The sequence below is a fragment of the Rhincodon typus genome, chromosome 31, assembly GCF_021869965.1.
Source record: "Rhincodon typus isolate 14 chromosome 31, sRhiTyp1.1, whole genome shotgun sequence".
NCBI lineage: Eukaryota > Metazoa > Chordata > Chondrichthyes > Orectolobiformes > Rhincodontidae > Rhincodon > Rhincodon typus.
Genome location: NC_063362.1, coordinates 18,279,480 through 18,298,335, shown reverse-complemented (window position 1 = coordinate 18,298,335; position 18,856 = coordinate 18,279,480). Strand labels below are relative to the sequence as shown.

General features: G+C 40.2%; 2 protein-coding genes across 2 annotated transcripts; both read right to left on the bottom strand.

Annotated features, from left to right (window-relative positions):
* Positions 1-353: 353 nt before the first annotated feature.
* LOC109914601 (C-type natriuretic peptide prohormone-like) lies at positions 354-1,318 on the bottom strand. Its single transcript, XM_020514211.1, has 2 exons — positions 1,229-1,318; positions 354-680 (listed from the first exon to the last, which is right to left on the bottom strand). The coding sequence occupies exons 1-2, from the start codon at positions 1,316-1,318 to the stop codon at positions 354-356; spliced, it is 417 nt and encodes a 138-aa protein (XP_020369800.1).
* A 14,804-nt stretch (positions 1,319-16,122) lies between these two features.
* On the bottom strand, positions 16,123-18,526 carry LOC109914606 (C-type natriuretic peptide prohormone-like). The gene is made up of 3 exons (XM_048615297.1): positions 18,394-18,526; positions 16,876-17,198; positions 16,123-16,218 (listed from the first exon to the last, which is right to left on the bottom strand). Exons 1-2 carry the CDS (start codon positions 18,481-18,483, stop codon positions 16,890-16,892), a joined length of 399 nt encoding a protein of 132 aa, XP_048471254.1. The 5' UTR covers positions 18,484-18,526; the 3' UTR covers positions 16,123-16,218; positions 16,876-16,889.
* Between the last annotated feature and the right edge of the window lie 330 nt (positions 18,527-18,856).

The following is an 18,856-nucleotide window of genomic DNA, read 5'->3' as shown; positions in this document are numbered from 1 at the left end:
TGTTTAAAAAGGTACGGTGAAGGTGCAGGAATTAGCTTCACTGCCTATACTAAACACACCGTCACTGTTCCCTTACCATGGATACTTGATGATGAAAGGGAAGATGTGGGGGTAGGAGAGCTCCGATCCTAGCCTATCAATTACTTGCTACCCAGCCTAATGGGCTATTTTAGAAAAAATAGCTCAGTCCAAAGTAGTCTAATTCCAGGTGTATTTAGTAATGTTAAATCATTCCCTGGCGGTGTGTGGCTGAATGCTATATCTTTGAGTACTCCACTGTTTACGTGAACCATTCCAACTGTAAAAGACATCGGCAATGATTATCTCAACCGTTTTTACCTCTAACCAAGCCGCTAACAGCCCAGATTGCTCATAGCCCCGATTCTGTCCAGCTTCGCTCCGAAGCAGGGCCGTGATTTCTTACTTTTTCTCTTCCTTAAATTATTTTTCCGCAGAAAATTATTGCGGAGGTCTTTCAGGACACGGTCCAGGACTGCTTCCTGTTCGGTAGATTGCCTCTCCATCTCTCTGGCTTCGCGGTCCCAGGGAAGCTCCAAATCGGACAGGTCAGCGTTGAATTCGGAAATAGAAGCAGCTGGCGGTATATCTTGTGCCTCATTGTTCAGCTCGTCTGAGGGGAAGTACTGTCCATATTCATCTTCCAAAAGTCTGGATAAGGTCTGAAAATAAAATAAATGGATAGGATTTGGGGATCAGATCTAACTGTTCACAGTCATAGATTAGATAGGTTTTAGGATTTGCACCGAACATATTCAATAAACATGGCGATAAGATTGGAATGTGCAGTGTACAGCTCATCAAACACTGGAACATCAGTCAAGTAAATGTAGAAAAGAAGCAAAGAAGCCGTATAGTGCTCAAGTTAGTGACATCTAGAAACCAACTCCTTCACTGTCTATTGTTGGTTAGTCATACGAATGCTAGTCGCTGGCCCCCATCGACGATAGCTCTTCTGCGCTTCAATTCACTCACGCATTGTCAAGTAAACAGTTAAAACGTTGTGTTACCTGATTATTAACCGAAGACAATGAAGGGTAAAATACATTACTGACCTCGACTGTGTCTACTCCTAGCGGGTCAACAATACCGAAGTGGTCTGAGACCACTGCAGCAATTGGTCTAATTCAGCAGCTATTGCTTACTTTTTCAGTTGTAACCTACCTACTACAAGCGAATATGTCGTCCTTCCATTAACTTCTCCACTTACCTGAATGCTATCATCTGATCTTGGTCTGGCTTGGGCTTGGATCAGGAGCACAAGCAAGAGCCCGCAGTAGAAACTCGTTTGTCCGCTCATCTCTGAATTTAAAATTGAACCACTCTTCTCGAATGATTAGCTTCTTCACCTGCCTCCTCCTTCACAGCCTGCTTCTGTGCTTAGACTCTGGGTCTTTTATTTTCATTTTGGCTGACGTCATTCCAGTGAACATGATCCCAAATATTAATTAAATCATCTCATTCCGTCACTTCCCTCAGATAAGTGGACACATGGCAAAGTTTCATTTGTTCATTAACTGATATGATTTAATTATGGGATGGATTATTTTTAACCTATATAACCTCAGTTGCTCACATGAAGCCATTCTGACGACAAGAATTAATATTTTAAATAGTTTGAAATTAATTAGTTTTCAAGTCATTGGAAAGTATTTGTTATCTTTGGGTTTCTAAGTGCAGTGAAATGAATGCAACCATCGCATTGTCCAATTATGTCCTGACCTAACAGTTGGCTTTTTACATTAAAATAAACTGCTCAGTAAGATTAACTCAGGAATAACTGGTACAGGGATCTGTAAAAAGACAGCGAGGAATTTCCCATTTTGTAATTAACTGCTTTAACAATAAAGCAGTTGATTATAATAATCTCTTAATTAATATTCACAACATAAAACATGACTTTAAATCACTACATTTTCTGCATATTTCAAAAAACAACACGGTATATCCAGTAAACATCTTCCACTATCTGATGTAGTAGTCTGAATGGCACCGGTAGAAGCGACAAATCTGTGAGAAATATTCTCTGCATTAAGTGGATACAAGGAAAGTGACATTTTAACAGTTACCTTGCTCAGAAAGAATCAGATTCCAATACTGACATGTAGCAAGTCTGTTACATCTCGTGCCGTGACTGAGGGGGTCATTGATAGTTTAAGCATTTTAAATACGACTTTTATGTAAATACATTGGCAACTGCCACTAATGCATAATAACAGTGACTACAAAATGCGTGCTTATTGGCTGTGAAGCGCTTTTATGCGTCCGCAGGTATTGCAAAGTAAGAACTCTAATACTTTGCATGTATAGGTTTTGAATTTGTTCGTTGTTAGCGACGCACTGACTGATTGGAAGCAGAACAACAACAAAAACTCAGTCTTTTAGTGAAATGGTATCATGATGGAAGCATGATTTGAGGAGACATGAAATATGGGTTACACGCCGGATTTCATTCAGTTTACACGTACGCTGAATCTGTGAGAAGTTAATAAAGTCGCATGGCTATGAGATGTGACAGTGAACATCCTTACAAAAACTGTAACCTTTTAAAGAAATGACACTGGAAGCCACAGCCCATGGCTGCGTGGAATTCTTTAGGGGTTGTGTCATTGCATAGCAGATTACACTGTAGAATGCGGGAAGTTCTATAGAACTGTCAGCTATCTGACAGGAGATAATTGGATGGTCGAACCAGACAAATACTGGTTGCTTCTGCCCTGTCTCCAGTATCCCATGTTATTGTTAATTGCTATCAAATGGCGGTCAAGTAAATCTCAAACTATTTAGAACTATACTTGTTTGATTTTCGATTTTACTCAGCATTAACAACTTGGAATGCTGCCATTAGAAACTCATACCGATCCCGTTAATAACGCACGTTTGTGCATTTTAAGTAAATGTATGGAAAACATGAGATTCTTGCACTGTTTCACTGAAAGATTGGAGACGTGTTGGAATGTGCCTGGTCAATTTCATGTGTCACCTGCATCAATAGGAGAACACAATTTATACTTTAATGCAAAGGCAAAGTACTGCGGATGCTGGAAATCTGAAATAAAAAACAAAACCAGAACTGTCTGCTTGATCTACTGAATATTTTCTAATTATTCGTACTGTTTTATTATTCATTCCGGACAATTTTGTGTTGAAACGCACGATATTTCCATTTTAATAAATGCTTGTTACCAACTTTTTCTCACTGATTCTACTCAGTTAGCTGACATGTTTTCAAAAATGGAAGACTCTGTAAACTGTTGTATTCTCCTGGACACAAAAGTTTCAGACTGGGTGTCCAATGGTTGAAAGGTATTGGACTTTTTTATATATCAGACAACCTCATGCAAATAACTCTGCTAGGCAAAAATCGTGGCTTCCAATTTGTATTAAAACAGGTGGGTAATGTGGCCCTTCTGTAACTTGTGCTTTTTAAGGCTATACACAGAGCATCCCCCTTTCTCTCGGATGGTTGCGAAACAAGTTGGATGAAGGTGGAGTAGAGGTTGAAACTACAGATGGCTCGAAATCTACCCACTGATGTTTCGGATCTCATGTAAATTTCAGCATTTATCCAATCAAGGAATATTTAATCTAGCACTCATGACATCAATTGGACGTGTTTTTAGTGATTTAGCATATCACTAAAGTTAAGGAAACAAAAGTTTTATTGATTGTTCCACAATTTGATGGCTAAGTTTCCTTGAATGCTCCAAACATGATTTAAGCACCGAAAACTATGAATTTCCGAAAAGATTTTCCTGATGATCCATCCCGGAAAGTGCAGCGGAAACCACAAGAAAATGTATAGAAGACGTTTTTGTATTTTTTTTAGGTTTCCTTGGGCCTTCAATCGAAGCGATCGGCAGAACGCATGAGGGTTACGCCCTGGACCTGCAGTATATTCCTTGCGAAAAATAAATATTAACAGACTTCAACAATAAATGCCCACCCCGCCTGGCAATTGTTATTTCGCAGCTACGTTCCATTGGATTTGAAGCTGTTTTCATGTAGCCAAAACTACTAATCTGGTTAATAAACTCTGAAATAAAGCTTTCTCCTCTGTTGGACATGTCAATGCACATACTTCTATATGATTTTGTCTGTTGGATCGTTTTTGGGAGCCATGCAGGTGGCTATCCTTTGGTATAGACTGAAAGCCGCCAGGATGCGATTGTTAGACTTGATCAATAAATAAACCCTTTAATTGCAGGACATTTAACGACAATGTAAAGGGGACGTTAAAGTATTGTTGCAGTTCTGGAATCCACATTATAGCAGGGATGTCATTGCACTGGAGAGGATGCTGAGGAGATTTACCCGGATGTTGCCTGGTTTGGAGAGTTTTAGTTATGAAGAGAGATTGGACAGTCTGAGGTTGTTTTCCTCGGAACAGAGGCCGTGGGGAGAGGGTTGAGTGGGAGCATAATTGAGGTGTATAATATTATGAGGGGCATGGACAGGCAAGAAAAGAAATTTTTGGTGGAGGAATCAATGACCAGGGAGCATAGATCTATGGTAAGGGGCATGAGGTACGATAGAGGATGTGAGATTTTTTTCTCACCCAGAGGAATTACTGCCTGTAATGTGGTAGAGGCAGAAGCCCTCATAACGTTTAAGAAGCATTTGGGTGTATACTTGCCATGTCAAGGCATGTAAGGCTATAAGCTAAGTGCTAGAAAATGGGATTAGAGCAGTTTATTGACTATTTTTGACCAGAGCAGATTCTATAGGCCGAAAGGCCTTTTTCTGTGCTGTAGACCTGTATGACCCTAGGGCGGAATGGTGGCTCAGTGCTTAGTATTATTGTCTTGCAGCGCCAGGGTTCAGTGTTTAGATTCCTCCATCGGGTGAGTGTGTGTGGAGTTTGCACGTTCTCCAGGTGTTCAGGTTTCCTCCCACAGCCCAAAGATGGGTAGTTAGGTGGAATGGCTAAATTTCCCCGTGCGGGAGATGCGCACACTTGCGTGCATTAGAGCCTATACTGATCGGGAGGTGGGCTATCCTTCGGAGGGACGGTGGACTGAATGGTCTGTTTCCGCATTGTAGGGATTCTATGACGCTACGACACTAGGAATTAGCCTCCCATTACATCACTTGCCCAATTCCCCTTTCGGTCGAATTGAATGGCCCGTGTGATAACATCGCCCACAATTTAAAATTGCGCCATGAAAATGAATGCTTGCCTAGTTTAAAACTAATTAGCGTGGAAGGAGTTGCGTCTGCTTTTGTGTGGGTTCTGGGGTCGGGATTGATAATCATACTAACTTGACGCTGGTAAATTGTGTCAAACTTTTACGCCGCCATGAAAATTGTCTATCTGTCATGGTTGACGTTCACTTTCCCCTTGTTTTGATCTGACCTAAGTCCGCAAAAATGAAACGGTTTTTCTCTCCACGGGTGCTGTCAGACTGCTGAGCATTTGTAGCATTTTCCGAATTTATTTCAGATTTCCAGCATCCGTTCTATTATGCTTTTATATTTCTTGTTATGGTTTTGAATTGCACCCCGACCAAGTGTTTTTCAGTGCTTGATGAGATCTGTTCAATCTGGCGGTTCACAAGTGAACAATTAAAAACATAAACTATTTGGGCAAGAGAGACGCCAAGCCATATGAGTCATTTATTTCACTTTACTTCAGGAGGCTCATTGTAAAAATCTTTGAACAAGCGTATTACCCCGTTACATAAAACCTGTGTCAACAAACGTCCCCTGAATCTAACCCTTCTCTACATTTCCTCAGCGCGAGGTCTTTCGCGTACTGGGATCCATTACCCTGCTTATACAGCCTCTTAAAACAGGTTACTGAGAAGCCCCCACATGCTCTCTTACAGTATCACATTACGCAAAGAAAGCATCTTGCAAGACGGAAGAGTGGAAACCCAAGATAGGTCTACCTCTATTTGTCAGAAAAATGGCCATAAGGTGTCTCCCGTGAGTCTTGGATTTGCATGGGAAAAGGATCAGAGAGCCAATTCCAACATGACTTGTTGCAAGCATTCCAATAACAGATGCTTGAAAGCAACTGTAACCCAATACTCAGTTAGATACACCCACCCCAACACCATCAAACACACATACCACACATACCGGTAGTGATTAATTGTCTATTAGTCATTTAACAATTTGTGACCTCCATTAGTGAGAAGCTGATGTCAGAGACTCCTCCTGTAGTTCCTGGTGAACACACAACTTGAATGTATTGTTGCTATCTTTTTGACCACAGCATGTACAAATGCCACATACATTCTAACTGTGGTTTCACCTGTGGAAAGGTTAGGAACCTTAGCACAATCTGCTGCTGCTGTGTAACCTTTGGCAGATACCAAATCTTGGATGTGCCAGTGTTTGGCCTAATAACCAGCCTTCCACCTATGTCAAGCTAAAGATTTTGCATGACTTCTGTGATATCAGCCTGACAGAGGGCCCAATAACATTCTAAATTCTAATATTCTCAGTCAAAAGTTATGTGCCAGGTTTGCTCACCATCAGTTGCTTAATCCAGATTGTTGAGCTTTAACAAATCTGGGAGATATGGTGTAGGAAGGAGGAGATTCCTGAAGCATCAGGATCGATTCTGAGGAAGTTAGGACCTGTACAACCTGGACAGATTACACCCCAGCAGGACCAAGATCAATATCCTTGCTAGGGCCTTTGCTAATCTGATGGGGAAAGTTTAAACTGGTGGGATGGGAACTCGAATGGAGAGATGGTGGCTTAGTAGTTATGTCACTGAGCTAGTAATCCAGACACTCAGGCTAATTTTCTGGAGACATGGGTTTAAATTCTGTAACAATAGCCAGTGGAATTTAAATTAAATAAATAAACCTGGAATTGAAGGCAAGTCTCAGTAATGGTGACCATGACATAATCATTGATTGTCAGAGATATTGTCTGGCTCACTAATATCCTTTAGGGAAGGAAATCTGCAGTGCTGACCTTGTCTGGTCTACATGTGACTCCACACTCATAATAATGTGGTTCACTTTTACCTATCCTCTGAAATGAACAAGCCACTCAGTTCCAGGATGATTAAGGATTGGCAACAAATGCTAGCTTGCCACCGATGCCCACATCTCATGAAAGAATAAAGAACACAAGAGGAAAATAAAGATACAAATATTGAAGATAATGTGGAAGGCAGAGGAAACCAGGGCTGCAGCAAATTATGCCACAATACAAAAAATTAAAATGTTATAAAGACAATATGTAAGTTCAGTATCTGAATGCATAGAACATTCACAATTAGATTAATTAACAGTGCAAATAGATGTCAATTATGATGATGGAGAAATTGCTGCAGAGTGGCCAAGACTGGGAACTGAATATTTAGTAAGGACAGGCACAAACAAAAAGGAGGTTGGGTGACATTATAAGTAAAGGATGAAATCAGTGCAGCAGTGAGAAGGGATAATGGCTAGAAAATCTAGATGTAGATTCAGTCTACTTGGTGTTAAGATGCAACAAAAGGCAGAACTCGCTAGTGGATGCTATCTATTGGCCTCCAAATAGTGGTGGTAAATAGAGGACAGCATTAAACAGGAAATTGGAGAAGCGTGTAACAAATTGCTACAGTAATCATGGGTGTCTTTAACTGAAATATAGACAGAACAAACTGCATTAGTAAAAATACAGGGTGAATTCCTGGAATGGATATAAGATGATTTTTTAAAAGACTAATATGTTGAAGAATCAACTAGGGAACAGGCTAGCCCAGACTGGCAATGGGAAAGATTTAATTAATAATCTGATTGTGTTGGGGTCCTTCAGGGAAGCATGATCATAATATGATGGAAAGTGATAGAGCTATGCAATCCCACAACTAAAGGATCAGATCTAAGCCCTGCAATCCTGCCACATCCAGTTGTGAGTAGTGTTGGTCACTTAAACAACTCGTTGGAGGAGGAAGCATTGCAAATATCTCCATCTTAATAATCGAAGAGCCCAATGCATAAGTGCAAAAGATAAGCCTGAAGCATTTGCAGCAATCTTCAGCCAGAAGTGTTGTGTGGATAATCCATGTTGGCCTCCTCCAGTGGTCCCCATTGTTACAGATACCAGTCTTCAGCCAATTCGATTCATTCCATGTGATATCAAAAAAAAGTTGGAGGCACTGGATACTGCAAAGGCATTGGCCCTGACAATCTTCTGGAATAGTACAGAAGACCAGTGCTGCAGAACTTACTGCTCCCATGCCAAGCTTAGTACAGCTATAACACTGGCCCAAGAATGTCCTGTACACAAAAAGCAGGACAAATCCAACCCAGCTAATTACCAGCCCACCAGCCTCCGCTCGATCATCAGTAAACTGATGGAAGGTGTCATCAATTTGCTGTGAAGCAGCGCCTGCTCAGCAATAACCTGCTCACTGATGCCCAGTTTGGGTTCTGCTCAGCTTCTGACCTCATTACAGCCTTGGGCCAAACATCATCAAAAGAGTTAAGGATTATGAGCAGTTTAGAGTTTATCAAAGGAGGATCAAGAGAATGATTTAGAGGGAAAATGGAGTATGAAAGCAAAGTAGCAAAGAACATAAAGACAGATTGTAAAGGTTCTATAAGTACGTGAAAAAAATGATGACAAATGTAGATTCTTTGCGATTCAAAATGGGAGAATTGGTAATGGAGAACAAGGAAGTAGGAGAATAATTAAACAACGAATTTACTTCTGTCTTCATGGAAGAAGACACAAATAACCTTCCAGAAATGCAGAAAGAGTCTAATGAGCAGGAGGATTTGAAGAAAATTAGAATTAAAGTATGAGAGAAATTGATGGGACTGAAAGCCAATAATACCCACAGGGCTTGATATCTACATTCCAGGATACAAGGAAATGGCCTTGGTAATATTGAGTGTGTTTGATTGCCATAGAGTTTTACAGAACAAAACGTGCCCTTTGGTCAATCACCCATGACAGCACCAGTTATCAAGCACCCACCTACTCAAGTCCCACTTACCAGTACTTGGCCCAGAGCCTTGTATACTGTGGTGATTCAAGTAATTGCCTAAAACATTTTAAATGCTGTGATAGTTACTGCTTCTACCACCCTTTCAGTCAGTGACTTCCGGTTCCTGCCACTTTCTGGGTGAAAACATTCTCTCCATGTCTGTACACAATCCCCAATTCCATGCACTTTAATTTAACATGCAAATCTCTTGTATGAGCCCTTATCGAAAGCCTTATGAAAGTCCAAGTAAACCACATGTAATAACTCCCCCTCACCAACTCCATTAGTTATACCTTCAAAGAATTCCAGTAGATTTATCAGGCATTATTCCTATATGCTGATTCTGTTTCATTCGGTCAAAAGGTGAAAGGCAAGATGTTTAGAGAAGATTTAAGATGGAGCTGTAGACATTATCTACATGGACTTTAGGAAAGTCTTTGACAAAATTGTGCATTGTAGACTACTTAGCAAAGTTAGATCACATAGGGAGAGCTTGCCAATTAGATACAAAATTGGCTTGACGGTAAGAGAGAGGGGATTGTGGTGGAGGACTGTTTTCGGACTTGAGGCCTGTGACAGATGGTGTTCTGCAGAGCTTGATGCTGGGTCCACTTTTGTTTGTCATTTGTTTAATCGATTTGGATGAGAATTTATAATGCATGTTTAGTATGTTTGCGGATTTCACCAACGTTGGTGGACATTGAAGAAGGTTATCCAAGATTACAAAGGGATCTTGATCAATTGGGCCAATGGGCTGAGGAGTGGTTGATAGAATTTAATTCGGATAAATGCGAGCTATTGCATTTTGGTGAAAGAAACAAGGGCATGACTTGTACAGTTAATGGTAGGGCCCTGGGTAGTGCTGTCGAACAGAGAGACCGAAGGGTTCAGGTACATAGCTGTTTGAAAGTTGCATTACAGGTAGACAGGTTGGTTAAGAAGGTGTTTACAAAGCTTGCCTTCATTGCTCAGACCATTGAATATAAGAGTTCGGATGTCATGTTGAGGTTGTACAGGCATTGGTGAGACCACATTTGGAGTACTGTGTACAGTAATGGTCACCTGCTATAGGATGGACATAACGAAAGTGGAGAGGGTTCAGAAAATTTATCATGATGTTGCTGGGACTGGAGGGTTTGAGTCATATGAATAGATTAGGACTTTTTCTAACTGGAGTGATAGGAGGTTGAGAGGTGAATTTATGGAGGGAGGTTTATAAAATCATGAGGGTCATAGTCAAGGTGGATAGCAAAGGTCTTTTCCCTAGGGGTGGGGTAGTTCAAAATTGGGCAGCATATTTTTAAGGCGAGAGGAGAAAGATTTAAAAGGGACCTGAGGGGCAACTCTTTCAGACAGAGGTTGGTTTGTATGTGGAATGAAATGCTAAAGGAAGTGGTAGATGCAGGTACAGTTACAACATTTAAAAGACATTTGTATAGGCTCATCATTAGGAAAGGTTTAGAGGGATATGGACCAAACACAAGCAAGTGGGACTAGACTAGTTTGCCAAACTTGGTCAGCATGGATGAGTTGGACCAAAGGATATGTTTTCGTGCTGTATGACTCTTAAGACCACACCCTGCTCAAGTGAAGAGACCATAATTGCATGCAGTCTCGCTTATGCCTTGTCCAGTTAAGGCAATACCTCCTTACTTTAATACTCTATCCCTTTAGCAATAAATGTCAAAATTCCATTGACTTCTTTATTACCTACTGTACCTGCATGCTAGTTTTCTACAATTCATGCATAAGGATACCCAGATCCTTCTGCATCAAAGTGTTCGAAAGTTCTCTGAGAGGGGAAGTTGCAAAGAGGCCTGCTGATGTTGTACACCAGCCACTAAAAGTAAGCATGCAAATGGTAAGTTGGCCTTCATAGGGAGAGAACTCAAGTACAGGTACAGGGATATCTTACTGCACTTGTAAAGGGCAGTGGTGCAACCACACCTGTAGTATTGTGTGCAGTTTTGGTCTCCTCATCAGAGGAAGAATGTTCTGGCAGTGGAGGGAGTGTTTTGAAGATTTACCAGACTGATTTCTGGGATGGCAGGATTGACAAATGAAGAGAGACTGGATTGGTTAGGACTATATTCACAGGTGTTTATGAAGAATGAAGTGGATTCTCATAGAAATCTTTAGAATTCTAACAGGAGTAGGCACTGTTATGATGTTTCCAATGACCAAGGAGAACTAGAGGATCACAGTCTAAGAATATGGAGTAGGTCGTTTAGGACTGAGATGAGAAGAATTTTATTCACCCAGAGTGATGAGTGTGCAAACTTGTCTGCCACACAAGGTAGTTGAGGCTAAAAAGTAGCATATTTTCAAGTGGGCTACATATAGCTGTTCTGGCTAAAGGGATCAAAGTGTGTGGGAAGAGAGTAGGAACTGGATACTGAGTTGTATGATTGGCTTTGATCATATTGAATGGTGGACCAGGCTCAAAGGGCTGAATGGTCGACTCCTATTCCTATTCTCTCTCTGTTTCCATGTTTCCCTTAAATCTCTACTCGCTGGTTATTGATCTGCTAAGGGAAAAGGTTTATTTCTATCTACCCTATGTATACCCCTAATAATTGTATGCATTTCAATTAGTTCCCCCTCAACCTTCTCTGCTCAAAGGAAAACAACCCCAACTATCTGGTCTCTCTTCAAAGCTGATATGCTCCAGCCCCAGTAGCACTATGGTGGATCTCCTCTGAACTTTCTGTAGAGCAAACAAATCCTATCGTGTGGCAACCAGAACTGCACACAGTACTCAAGTTTAGACATTTAAACAGCCATATCAACTTCCCTGCTTTTGTATTCAATGCCTCAACTAATAAAGGCATGTATCCCATTTGCCTTCTTAATCACCTTCTCCACCTGACCTGTTGCCTTCAAGGATCTATGATCATGCACACCAAGGTCCCATTGATCCTCTACACTTCGTAGGTCTTACCATTCATCATGTACTTCCTTGTCCTGTTAATCCTCTCAAATTGTATCAGCTTACACTTGTAAGAACTAAGTTCCATCTTCCATTGTTCTGTCCATCTGACCAACCCATCTGTATCATCCTGTAACCTAAAGCTTCCTTCCTCGCTATTAGTCACACTACCAATTTTCATGTAATCTGTGAATTTACTGATTGAATCTCCTACATTAATATCTATATCATTAATGTGCACTACAAACAGCAAGAGACCTAGCACCAAACCCTGCCATGGCATACACAATTCCAGTCAAAAAAAAACCCTTGACTTTTACCCTCTGCCTCCTGCCATCAAGTCACTTTTGAATCCAATTTACCAAATTGCCCAGGATCCCATGAGCTTTTACCTTCTTGATCAGTCTTCCATGCAAGATCTTATCAAAAGCCTTATTGCAGTCAATTTAGACTACACCCATTGCACTATGCTTATCCATGCATCTAGTCACATCATGAGAAATTCAATCAAACCCATGAGACATGATCCCTGGACAAAACCATGCTATCTTGATTAATCTTTACCTCTTCAATTGGTAGTTCATTCTGTCAGAATTTTATGCAATAGTTTCCCTAACCACTGATATTAGACTCACTGGCCTATAGTTCCCTGTAGGGTTTAGCATAAGGCATTACAGTCTCAGCATATTAACTATACTCCAGTCTTCTGGCACCTTTCGTGTGTCCAAAGAGGACTTGAAGAAATTGTAGATTCTTGTGCTTTCTCAGTAGAGTAAAGGGTAGAAATGTAACTATACTATTTAATAAGAGAGGGAGGGAGAAGCCAGACCTATTAGAGTAATGTCAGTAATAGGGAACATTGTAGAGTTTATTATAAAGGATTTGATAATAGGACACTTAGAAAATATTAATAGGATTAGCCAAAGAAAAGGATGTCATGTTTGACAAACCTACTTGAGCTATTTGAGGCCACAATTATTTAAATAGGTAAGGGAGAATCAGTGGATATGGTGTATTTAGATTTTGATAAAGTCCCACATAAGAGTGTAATAATGTTAACAGCGCTGTGTTCCCATACAGATACTTGGAAATAGATCACTGTTCCTTCAGTAACATTGGGTCAAAATCCTGGAATTCCCTCCCTCATGGCATTGTGGGTCTATCTACAGCACGCGAACTGCAGCAATTCAAGAAGGCAGTTCGCAATAACCTTATCAACTAGGAAAGGGCAATAATTTCTGGTGCAGCCAGTTATACCCATGTTCACAAGTGAATAAAAAAATTAGATGAATGTGCAAAATTAAATCACAGGAGTTGATAATTGGGCAGCAGACTGGAAACAGAGTAATAATAACAAAGTTTTTGCAGAGTGGAAGATGGTGACTAGTGGGATTCTGCAGGGATAAGTGTTTGGGCCCCAGCTATTCGCATTATATATCAATGGTTTGGATGAGAGAATCAGCTGTTATACTTTCAAGTTTGCTTGGCAACACAGAATAAGATAGGATCGTGGGTGGTGAGAAGGATTTAAAAGGCTTCAAGGCAATTTAAACAAGTTGAGTGAGTGGGTGAATACATGGTAGGTGAAATAGAATGTGGATAAGTATGAAGTAATCCACTTTGGTAGGAAAAGTAGAATTACAGTATTATTTAAAATGTGTCAAATTGGAAAATGTTGATATAGAAAGGGACCTGAGTGTCTTTGTATATCAGTCACTGAAACCAAGCATGTAAGTGCAGTTAACAGTTAGGAAGCCAAATGGCATGTTGGTCTTCATTGCAAGAGGATTTGAGTAAAACAGCAAGGATGTCTTACTGCACTGGTGAGACCACACCTGGTGTATTCTGTACAGTTTTGGTCTCCTTACTCAAGAAAGGATACATTTCCCATAGGGTGAGTGGAGTGAAGGTCACCAGACTGATTCATGGGATAGCAGGATTGTAGTATGAGGCAAGACTGGATTGTCTAAGCCTGCATTAATTGGAGTTTAGAAAAATAAGAGGAGATTTAATTCTTAGGTATATAATTCTGACAGGCTGGAAGGGCTTAATGCAGGGATGATATTTCTTCTGGCTGGATGGTTTAGCACAAAGGTCTCAGGCTATGGGGTAGGCCATTTATGAAGAGACATCTCTTCACTCAGAGTAGTGAACCTGTGGAATGCTCCATCACATAAAGCTGTGGAAACAAAGTCACTGAATATATTTAAGAAAGAAACAGGTATATTTCTAGACATATTGGTGTCAAGGAGTATGGGGAGAGCACTTGAGAATAGCATTGTGATTAAGGATCAGCCATGATCAAATTGAATGGTACAGCAGGCTTGATGGGCCGTTTGGTCTACTGCTACTCCTATTTTCGATGTTTCCAAGTTACTAACCAGTTTGTTCACATTGTTGGGTTATTTTCACATTAAAAGGCAGGTTTAATTGGTGAGAAATTGGTGTTCAAATTGACATAGATGCCTTTCCATTAAATATCTGCCTTAATGGTGTCCACTCTTACATATTCAATTCTGTGTAGTGGATGGCCTTTATGGTTATTAGTTTGGCCCAGTTGGTAACACCCCTGAGTCATACTGTTTCCTGGCTTAGGTCCTGCTCACCAGCTCGCATGAAGAAAGCCCTCCTATAGTGCTAAGGCTGAACGTTGGGCCTTCCCAGGGAGTTTCAATTAATTTCAGAAGAGCACCAAAATTTCGAACATCAGGCATTGCAGACGCTATTTCTTTGGTATTTTGAATGGCTATCAGGAACATTTGAAGCTGGAGTAAGGTAGGGACTACATTGTGTTTGCAGATCTGACTGGACACAAAATTCTAGATCAATGCTATCAGCCCTTAAGTTTTCATAGTGTGGACATTTTTTTTCGAGCGGATGGGGCCGAGATCATAAATTACATCAACGATAATGCTCCAAGTTACGAAACATACCTTTATTGGCACCCAATTTAGTTGATACCCGTTTTCTTTCCCTACTAATCCTAACCCTAATCATTTATGTGTGAAAGAAAAAAATAATTTGGTGACTGCGAAAAGTTATTTTCCACCTTTCTAATAATGCAGTAAAGTAAGAGTCTAAGTGACAATGAGCAGCCGACTAACGAGGTCTCGTGGCAGACTGGTAGGCCCTACCTCTGGCTCATCAGCTCGCACTCCAGTCCCAGCACGGGAAGGTGTATAATAATGCGGTGGATTGTCGAGGGTGTAGATCTTCCCGATATGCCTCTGCCGAATAGAACGAGGGAGTTTCCTGGTCAACCACAATAGCTTGGTAGCTGCTGCGCGCCTGCCTCCCTACATTAAAAAAAATACTCGCTGTCTTGCTATGAACCAACACTACCTTTTTCTGTTGGACTCCCACAGTGTGGGAACGTGCTGCATACTTCGTTTTTTGCTAATATCCGATGTAGATACACATTTCGAGAGTTGGAGTACATGAGGAGCATTCTGCTTCCAATGTTGCCAAAAGGGGCTGTTTACGGTCTCCGGCACCCCGGTCCTTGGGGCTGAACAATTCAGCTCTCTTTTCTCATTATTACCGTACACAAAAGAACGCCATTGGTGATTGAAGCAATGTTGGATTAAAGGATCATTCATATCTCATGCTGCAATTTCGTTTTATTTGACTCTAGTAATGAGGAATGTTAAAACAACAAAAATCTCACTACTCTGGAATGAGTACATTATCACTTCTAACATGAACGTTGATGCGAACGATAGGTTGTCTAATTCTGCGATTTACAATGCTTTGTGTTTCTATTACATACCCGCTCAGCAATGGATGACATGGAGGCGTACCATTGCTCTTTAACGCACCACCTTCGCCAAACAAGGGAGCTTTTCAGTGTCTTTAATATACCACTAAATAAAGCGATACTAAAAGGGGATAAAATATATTACTTATTTTACAGTTCTGAGGCTATTGTGAAACAAATTTCATCAGCGGTAGAAGAGTATAAAATAATATATTTCCAGTAGTATTTCAAACAAAGAACCTATTTAACATTCCCAGATAAATTGTACAGTCATTCGCATCACAGCAAATACATGAATACGGAAAAGAGACAAAAGTTTATAAATAAATGTTTCTCTTAAATTAATATAAATACCTTTTCATCCAGTAATTATAAAATTGATAGCGTTTACATCATCCTATTAAGTACGGTTACTAGTAAATGAACTTGTAAACATTCTACAGTGAATCACTAGAATTCAACGCTTGGACTTTGTGGAACACAAGTCGAAACAGCTTTAATTGAAGCAAACTTTGAAACGTGGATAGAGCCATAGTTAGGTTGTCCTTGCTGTCCGGCACTGTCAGCGAAGCCCTGGGGGAAAGAAAGGAGAAAATGACTTTGATTTGTGTATAGAGATAGTAGGAACTGATTTGTATAGACAGCTTTTCAGAAGTAATCAAAGGATCGTTTGAACATTCAAACTTGAAACCCAGTTACGGAATGATTTGATTCTAATACACAAAATAGAAATCTTTATTGAAACGTCCTTTTTAAAATTAATTCGGTTTAATAATTTTCATGTGATAATTTAGAGTCTTTGACAACAACTAAATTCAGTCGACAAACGTTATGCTCCGCATTTTTTAATATATCAGTTAAGTTGTAAGTAAATATGGTGGAAGATAATCCATTAATTGCTGACTTCCCTGATTTGCAGATCATTGGAAATCTAGATATAGCCTGAGTCCCTGAAAACAAAACAGAAACACTATTTCTACGTTATTCCTGCCGTGGTACCGCTCTGTTCAATGTATGAGGCTCTATTGATAAACTGCCCAGCTAATTTTAATTTGCATGTGATGAATATGTCCAAGTCTTTTTGGTAAGCCTGTAATGATGTCGACCCAAGTAGTGTTTTATAGCTGCAATTTATATCCTTCAGTGAAAATTGTTGATGAAAATGGAGTTTCCAAAATATCACTGTGGCAGACATCAGTCGGTGTTACTGTCTAGCTAGAAATCTCTTACCTCCAGTTAAATGGTCAGCATCCCAAGTCACTCATTGCACCAATTCTATCCAATTTCACTCCAAAACATCCTCCTGTTGACCCCTTCTTGCTTCTAGTCTTTAATCTCAAGGGACTGTTGGCAATGTCACTGAGGAGTTGTATAAGGGAACCATCAGGAACTCTGTATTGGTTTCCGTGGTCCTGCAAGTTCTGGTTCCAGCTACGCTGGCCATTTTGCAGGTCGAATGAGATGCCAACCGGAGATGTCTCGTCTGCTCTGTCCTCTAAATCTTCTTGTAACAGATAGTGCTCAACCTGTCTCTGCAACAGCTTGGACAAAGTCTGCAAATGAAAGGCGCGGGAGAGGGTTAAATTTATAATCCTTCGAAGTATTTCTTTAAGGAACACAAGTATAATTTAGGAATATTTTACGTTGAGATGGAATGCAGAATTGAAATGACACATATGTGTTGATTATGACCTTTTGATCGATTCATTGTAAATTCATGATTCCTGGGAGCATTACATTTAGAAATTATCACAAACAATAATATATTCAAATTCGGTTGAAAATCACCATGAAATGGGTATTGTTATCAGTTGATGATCAAGTTGAGTCTTATTTGCTCATTGCGTGGTTGGTCTTTGAGTATGTCTCACACAAATACATAACACGCATGAGGTATCGCGGCATGGGGCTTAAAGATGACCGTCTACGAAAACTTTAGTTTCAAACAGACCGTAATCCCACTTAGCGATGACCAAAAAAAGCGAACTCTTGAAAAAGAACAGGTGATCTTGGTGCATTCAATGAATGCACCAGTGTAGGAATCTGGTTCTGTTAACAGACTGTAGGGAAAGGGATTCTAGAGACTGCTGAAGCTAGTGATGGATTCACAAGGAGGCTGAAGTAGTTGAACTCGTGCAGCATGTAGTATTCACTAATATGTTGAGGATGGATAATGATTGTAGGTCAAATTCTGGTCGTGGTTTTGTTTTCACTGAAAACGATTGATCAGCATCTCTGACGTGATAGGATATTGAATAATTAGTGGCATCGAGAGATCCACGGTTATATTACGAACGTTTTTAATTCAGTTATTTTGAAGGAGACCACCAAACACGTGATAAGTGTGTTCTCCTACACGTAAGGTTATACAAGCAGTTTTGCGTTGAATATTGACAACACCGAATAAGTAACTGGCAACTTTCTCACATTGGTTTGGGTGTTACGTTGCTTTCGTGTTTTTGTCAGCTCTTGTGCTGATCAGTGCCAATCCGTGTACAATGCAAACTACGTCAAGTACTAAACTGACCGATTACTATGCGGTGTTATTATCACTACACCATACCAGTGTACCACAGTTGAAGAAATCTCTTGTGGCAAATTTTAAAGATATTTCATAGAAACACGCAGACCTGGTTAGTGGATTGCCAATGAACAATTGGTACACTGTCCATTTAATTTAGCTCAAGGTTGAACGCTAAGGAAAGCGATTATTACAGCCTATAGTGAAGCAGGAGTGTTTCTTCTTACCTGGAGACTGTTCTGTGGTCTGGGTCTGGCTTGAACTTGGATAAGGAAGAGTACCAGGAGTCCCCAGTAGTAAACTGTGTTTGGGCTCATCTTTGTACTGTCCGATGGATTTCCCGTGTTTTCTCTTTCGTTCTTTTCTCCTTCGCTCGATCTTTGGAATTGTCTTCTCTGTCGGCTTCGGAGACTTTTATCCTTTTCATGCTGACGTCATATCGCCAAGGGTTGTCATTCATAATAATGTCAAGTATCTTTCGTCACTCCGTTAAGATAAGGAACAGAGGCAGGATGGAGAGAAATTCCTTTATAAATTTTCTTTATTGGAAAGCTTAACAGTCAAATATGGTCCTGTTTTATTTATGGTAAAATCATACTCGGAGATTGCAGGGAAATGCAACAATTTCAAGATAGTCATTTTTATGTAGATCTGGAAGAAAACTGAATGACATTTAAATGATTTCATCCA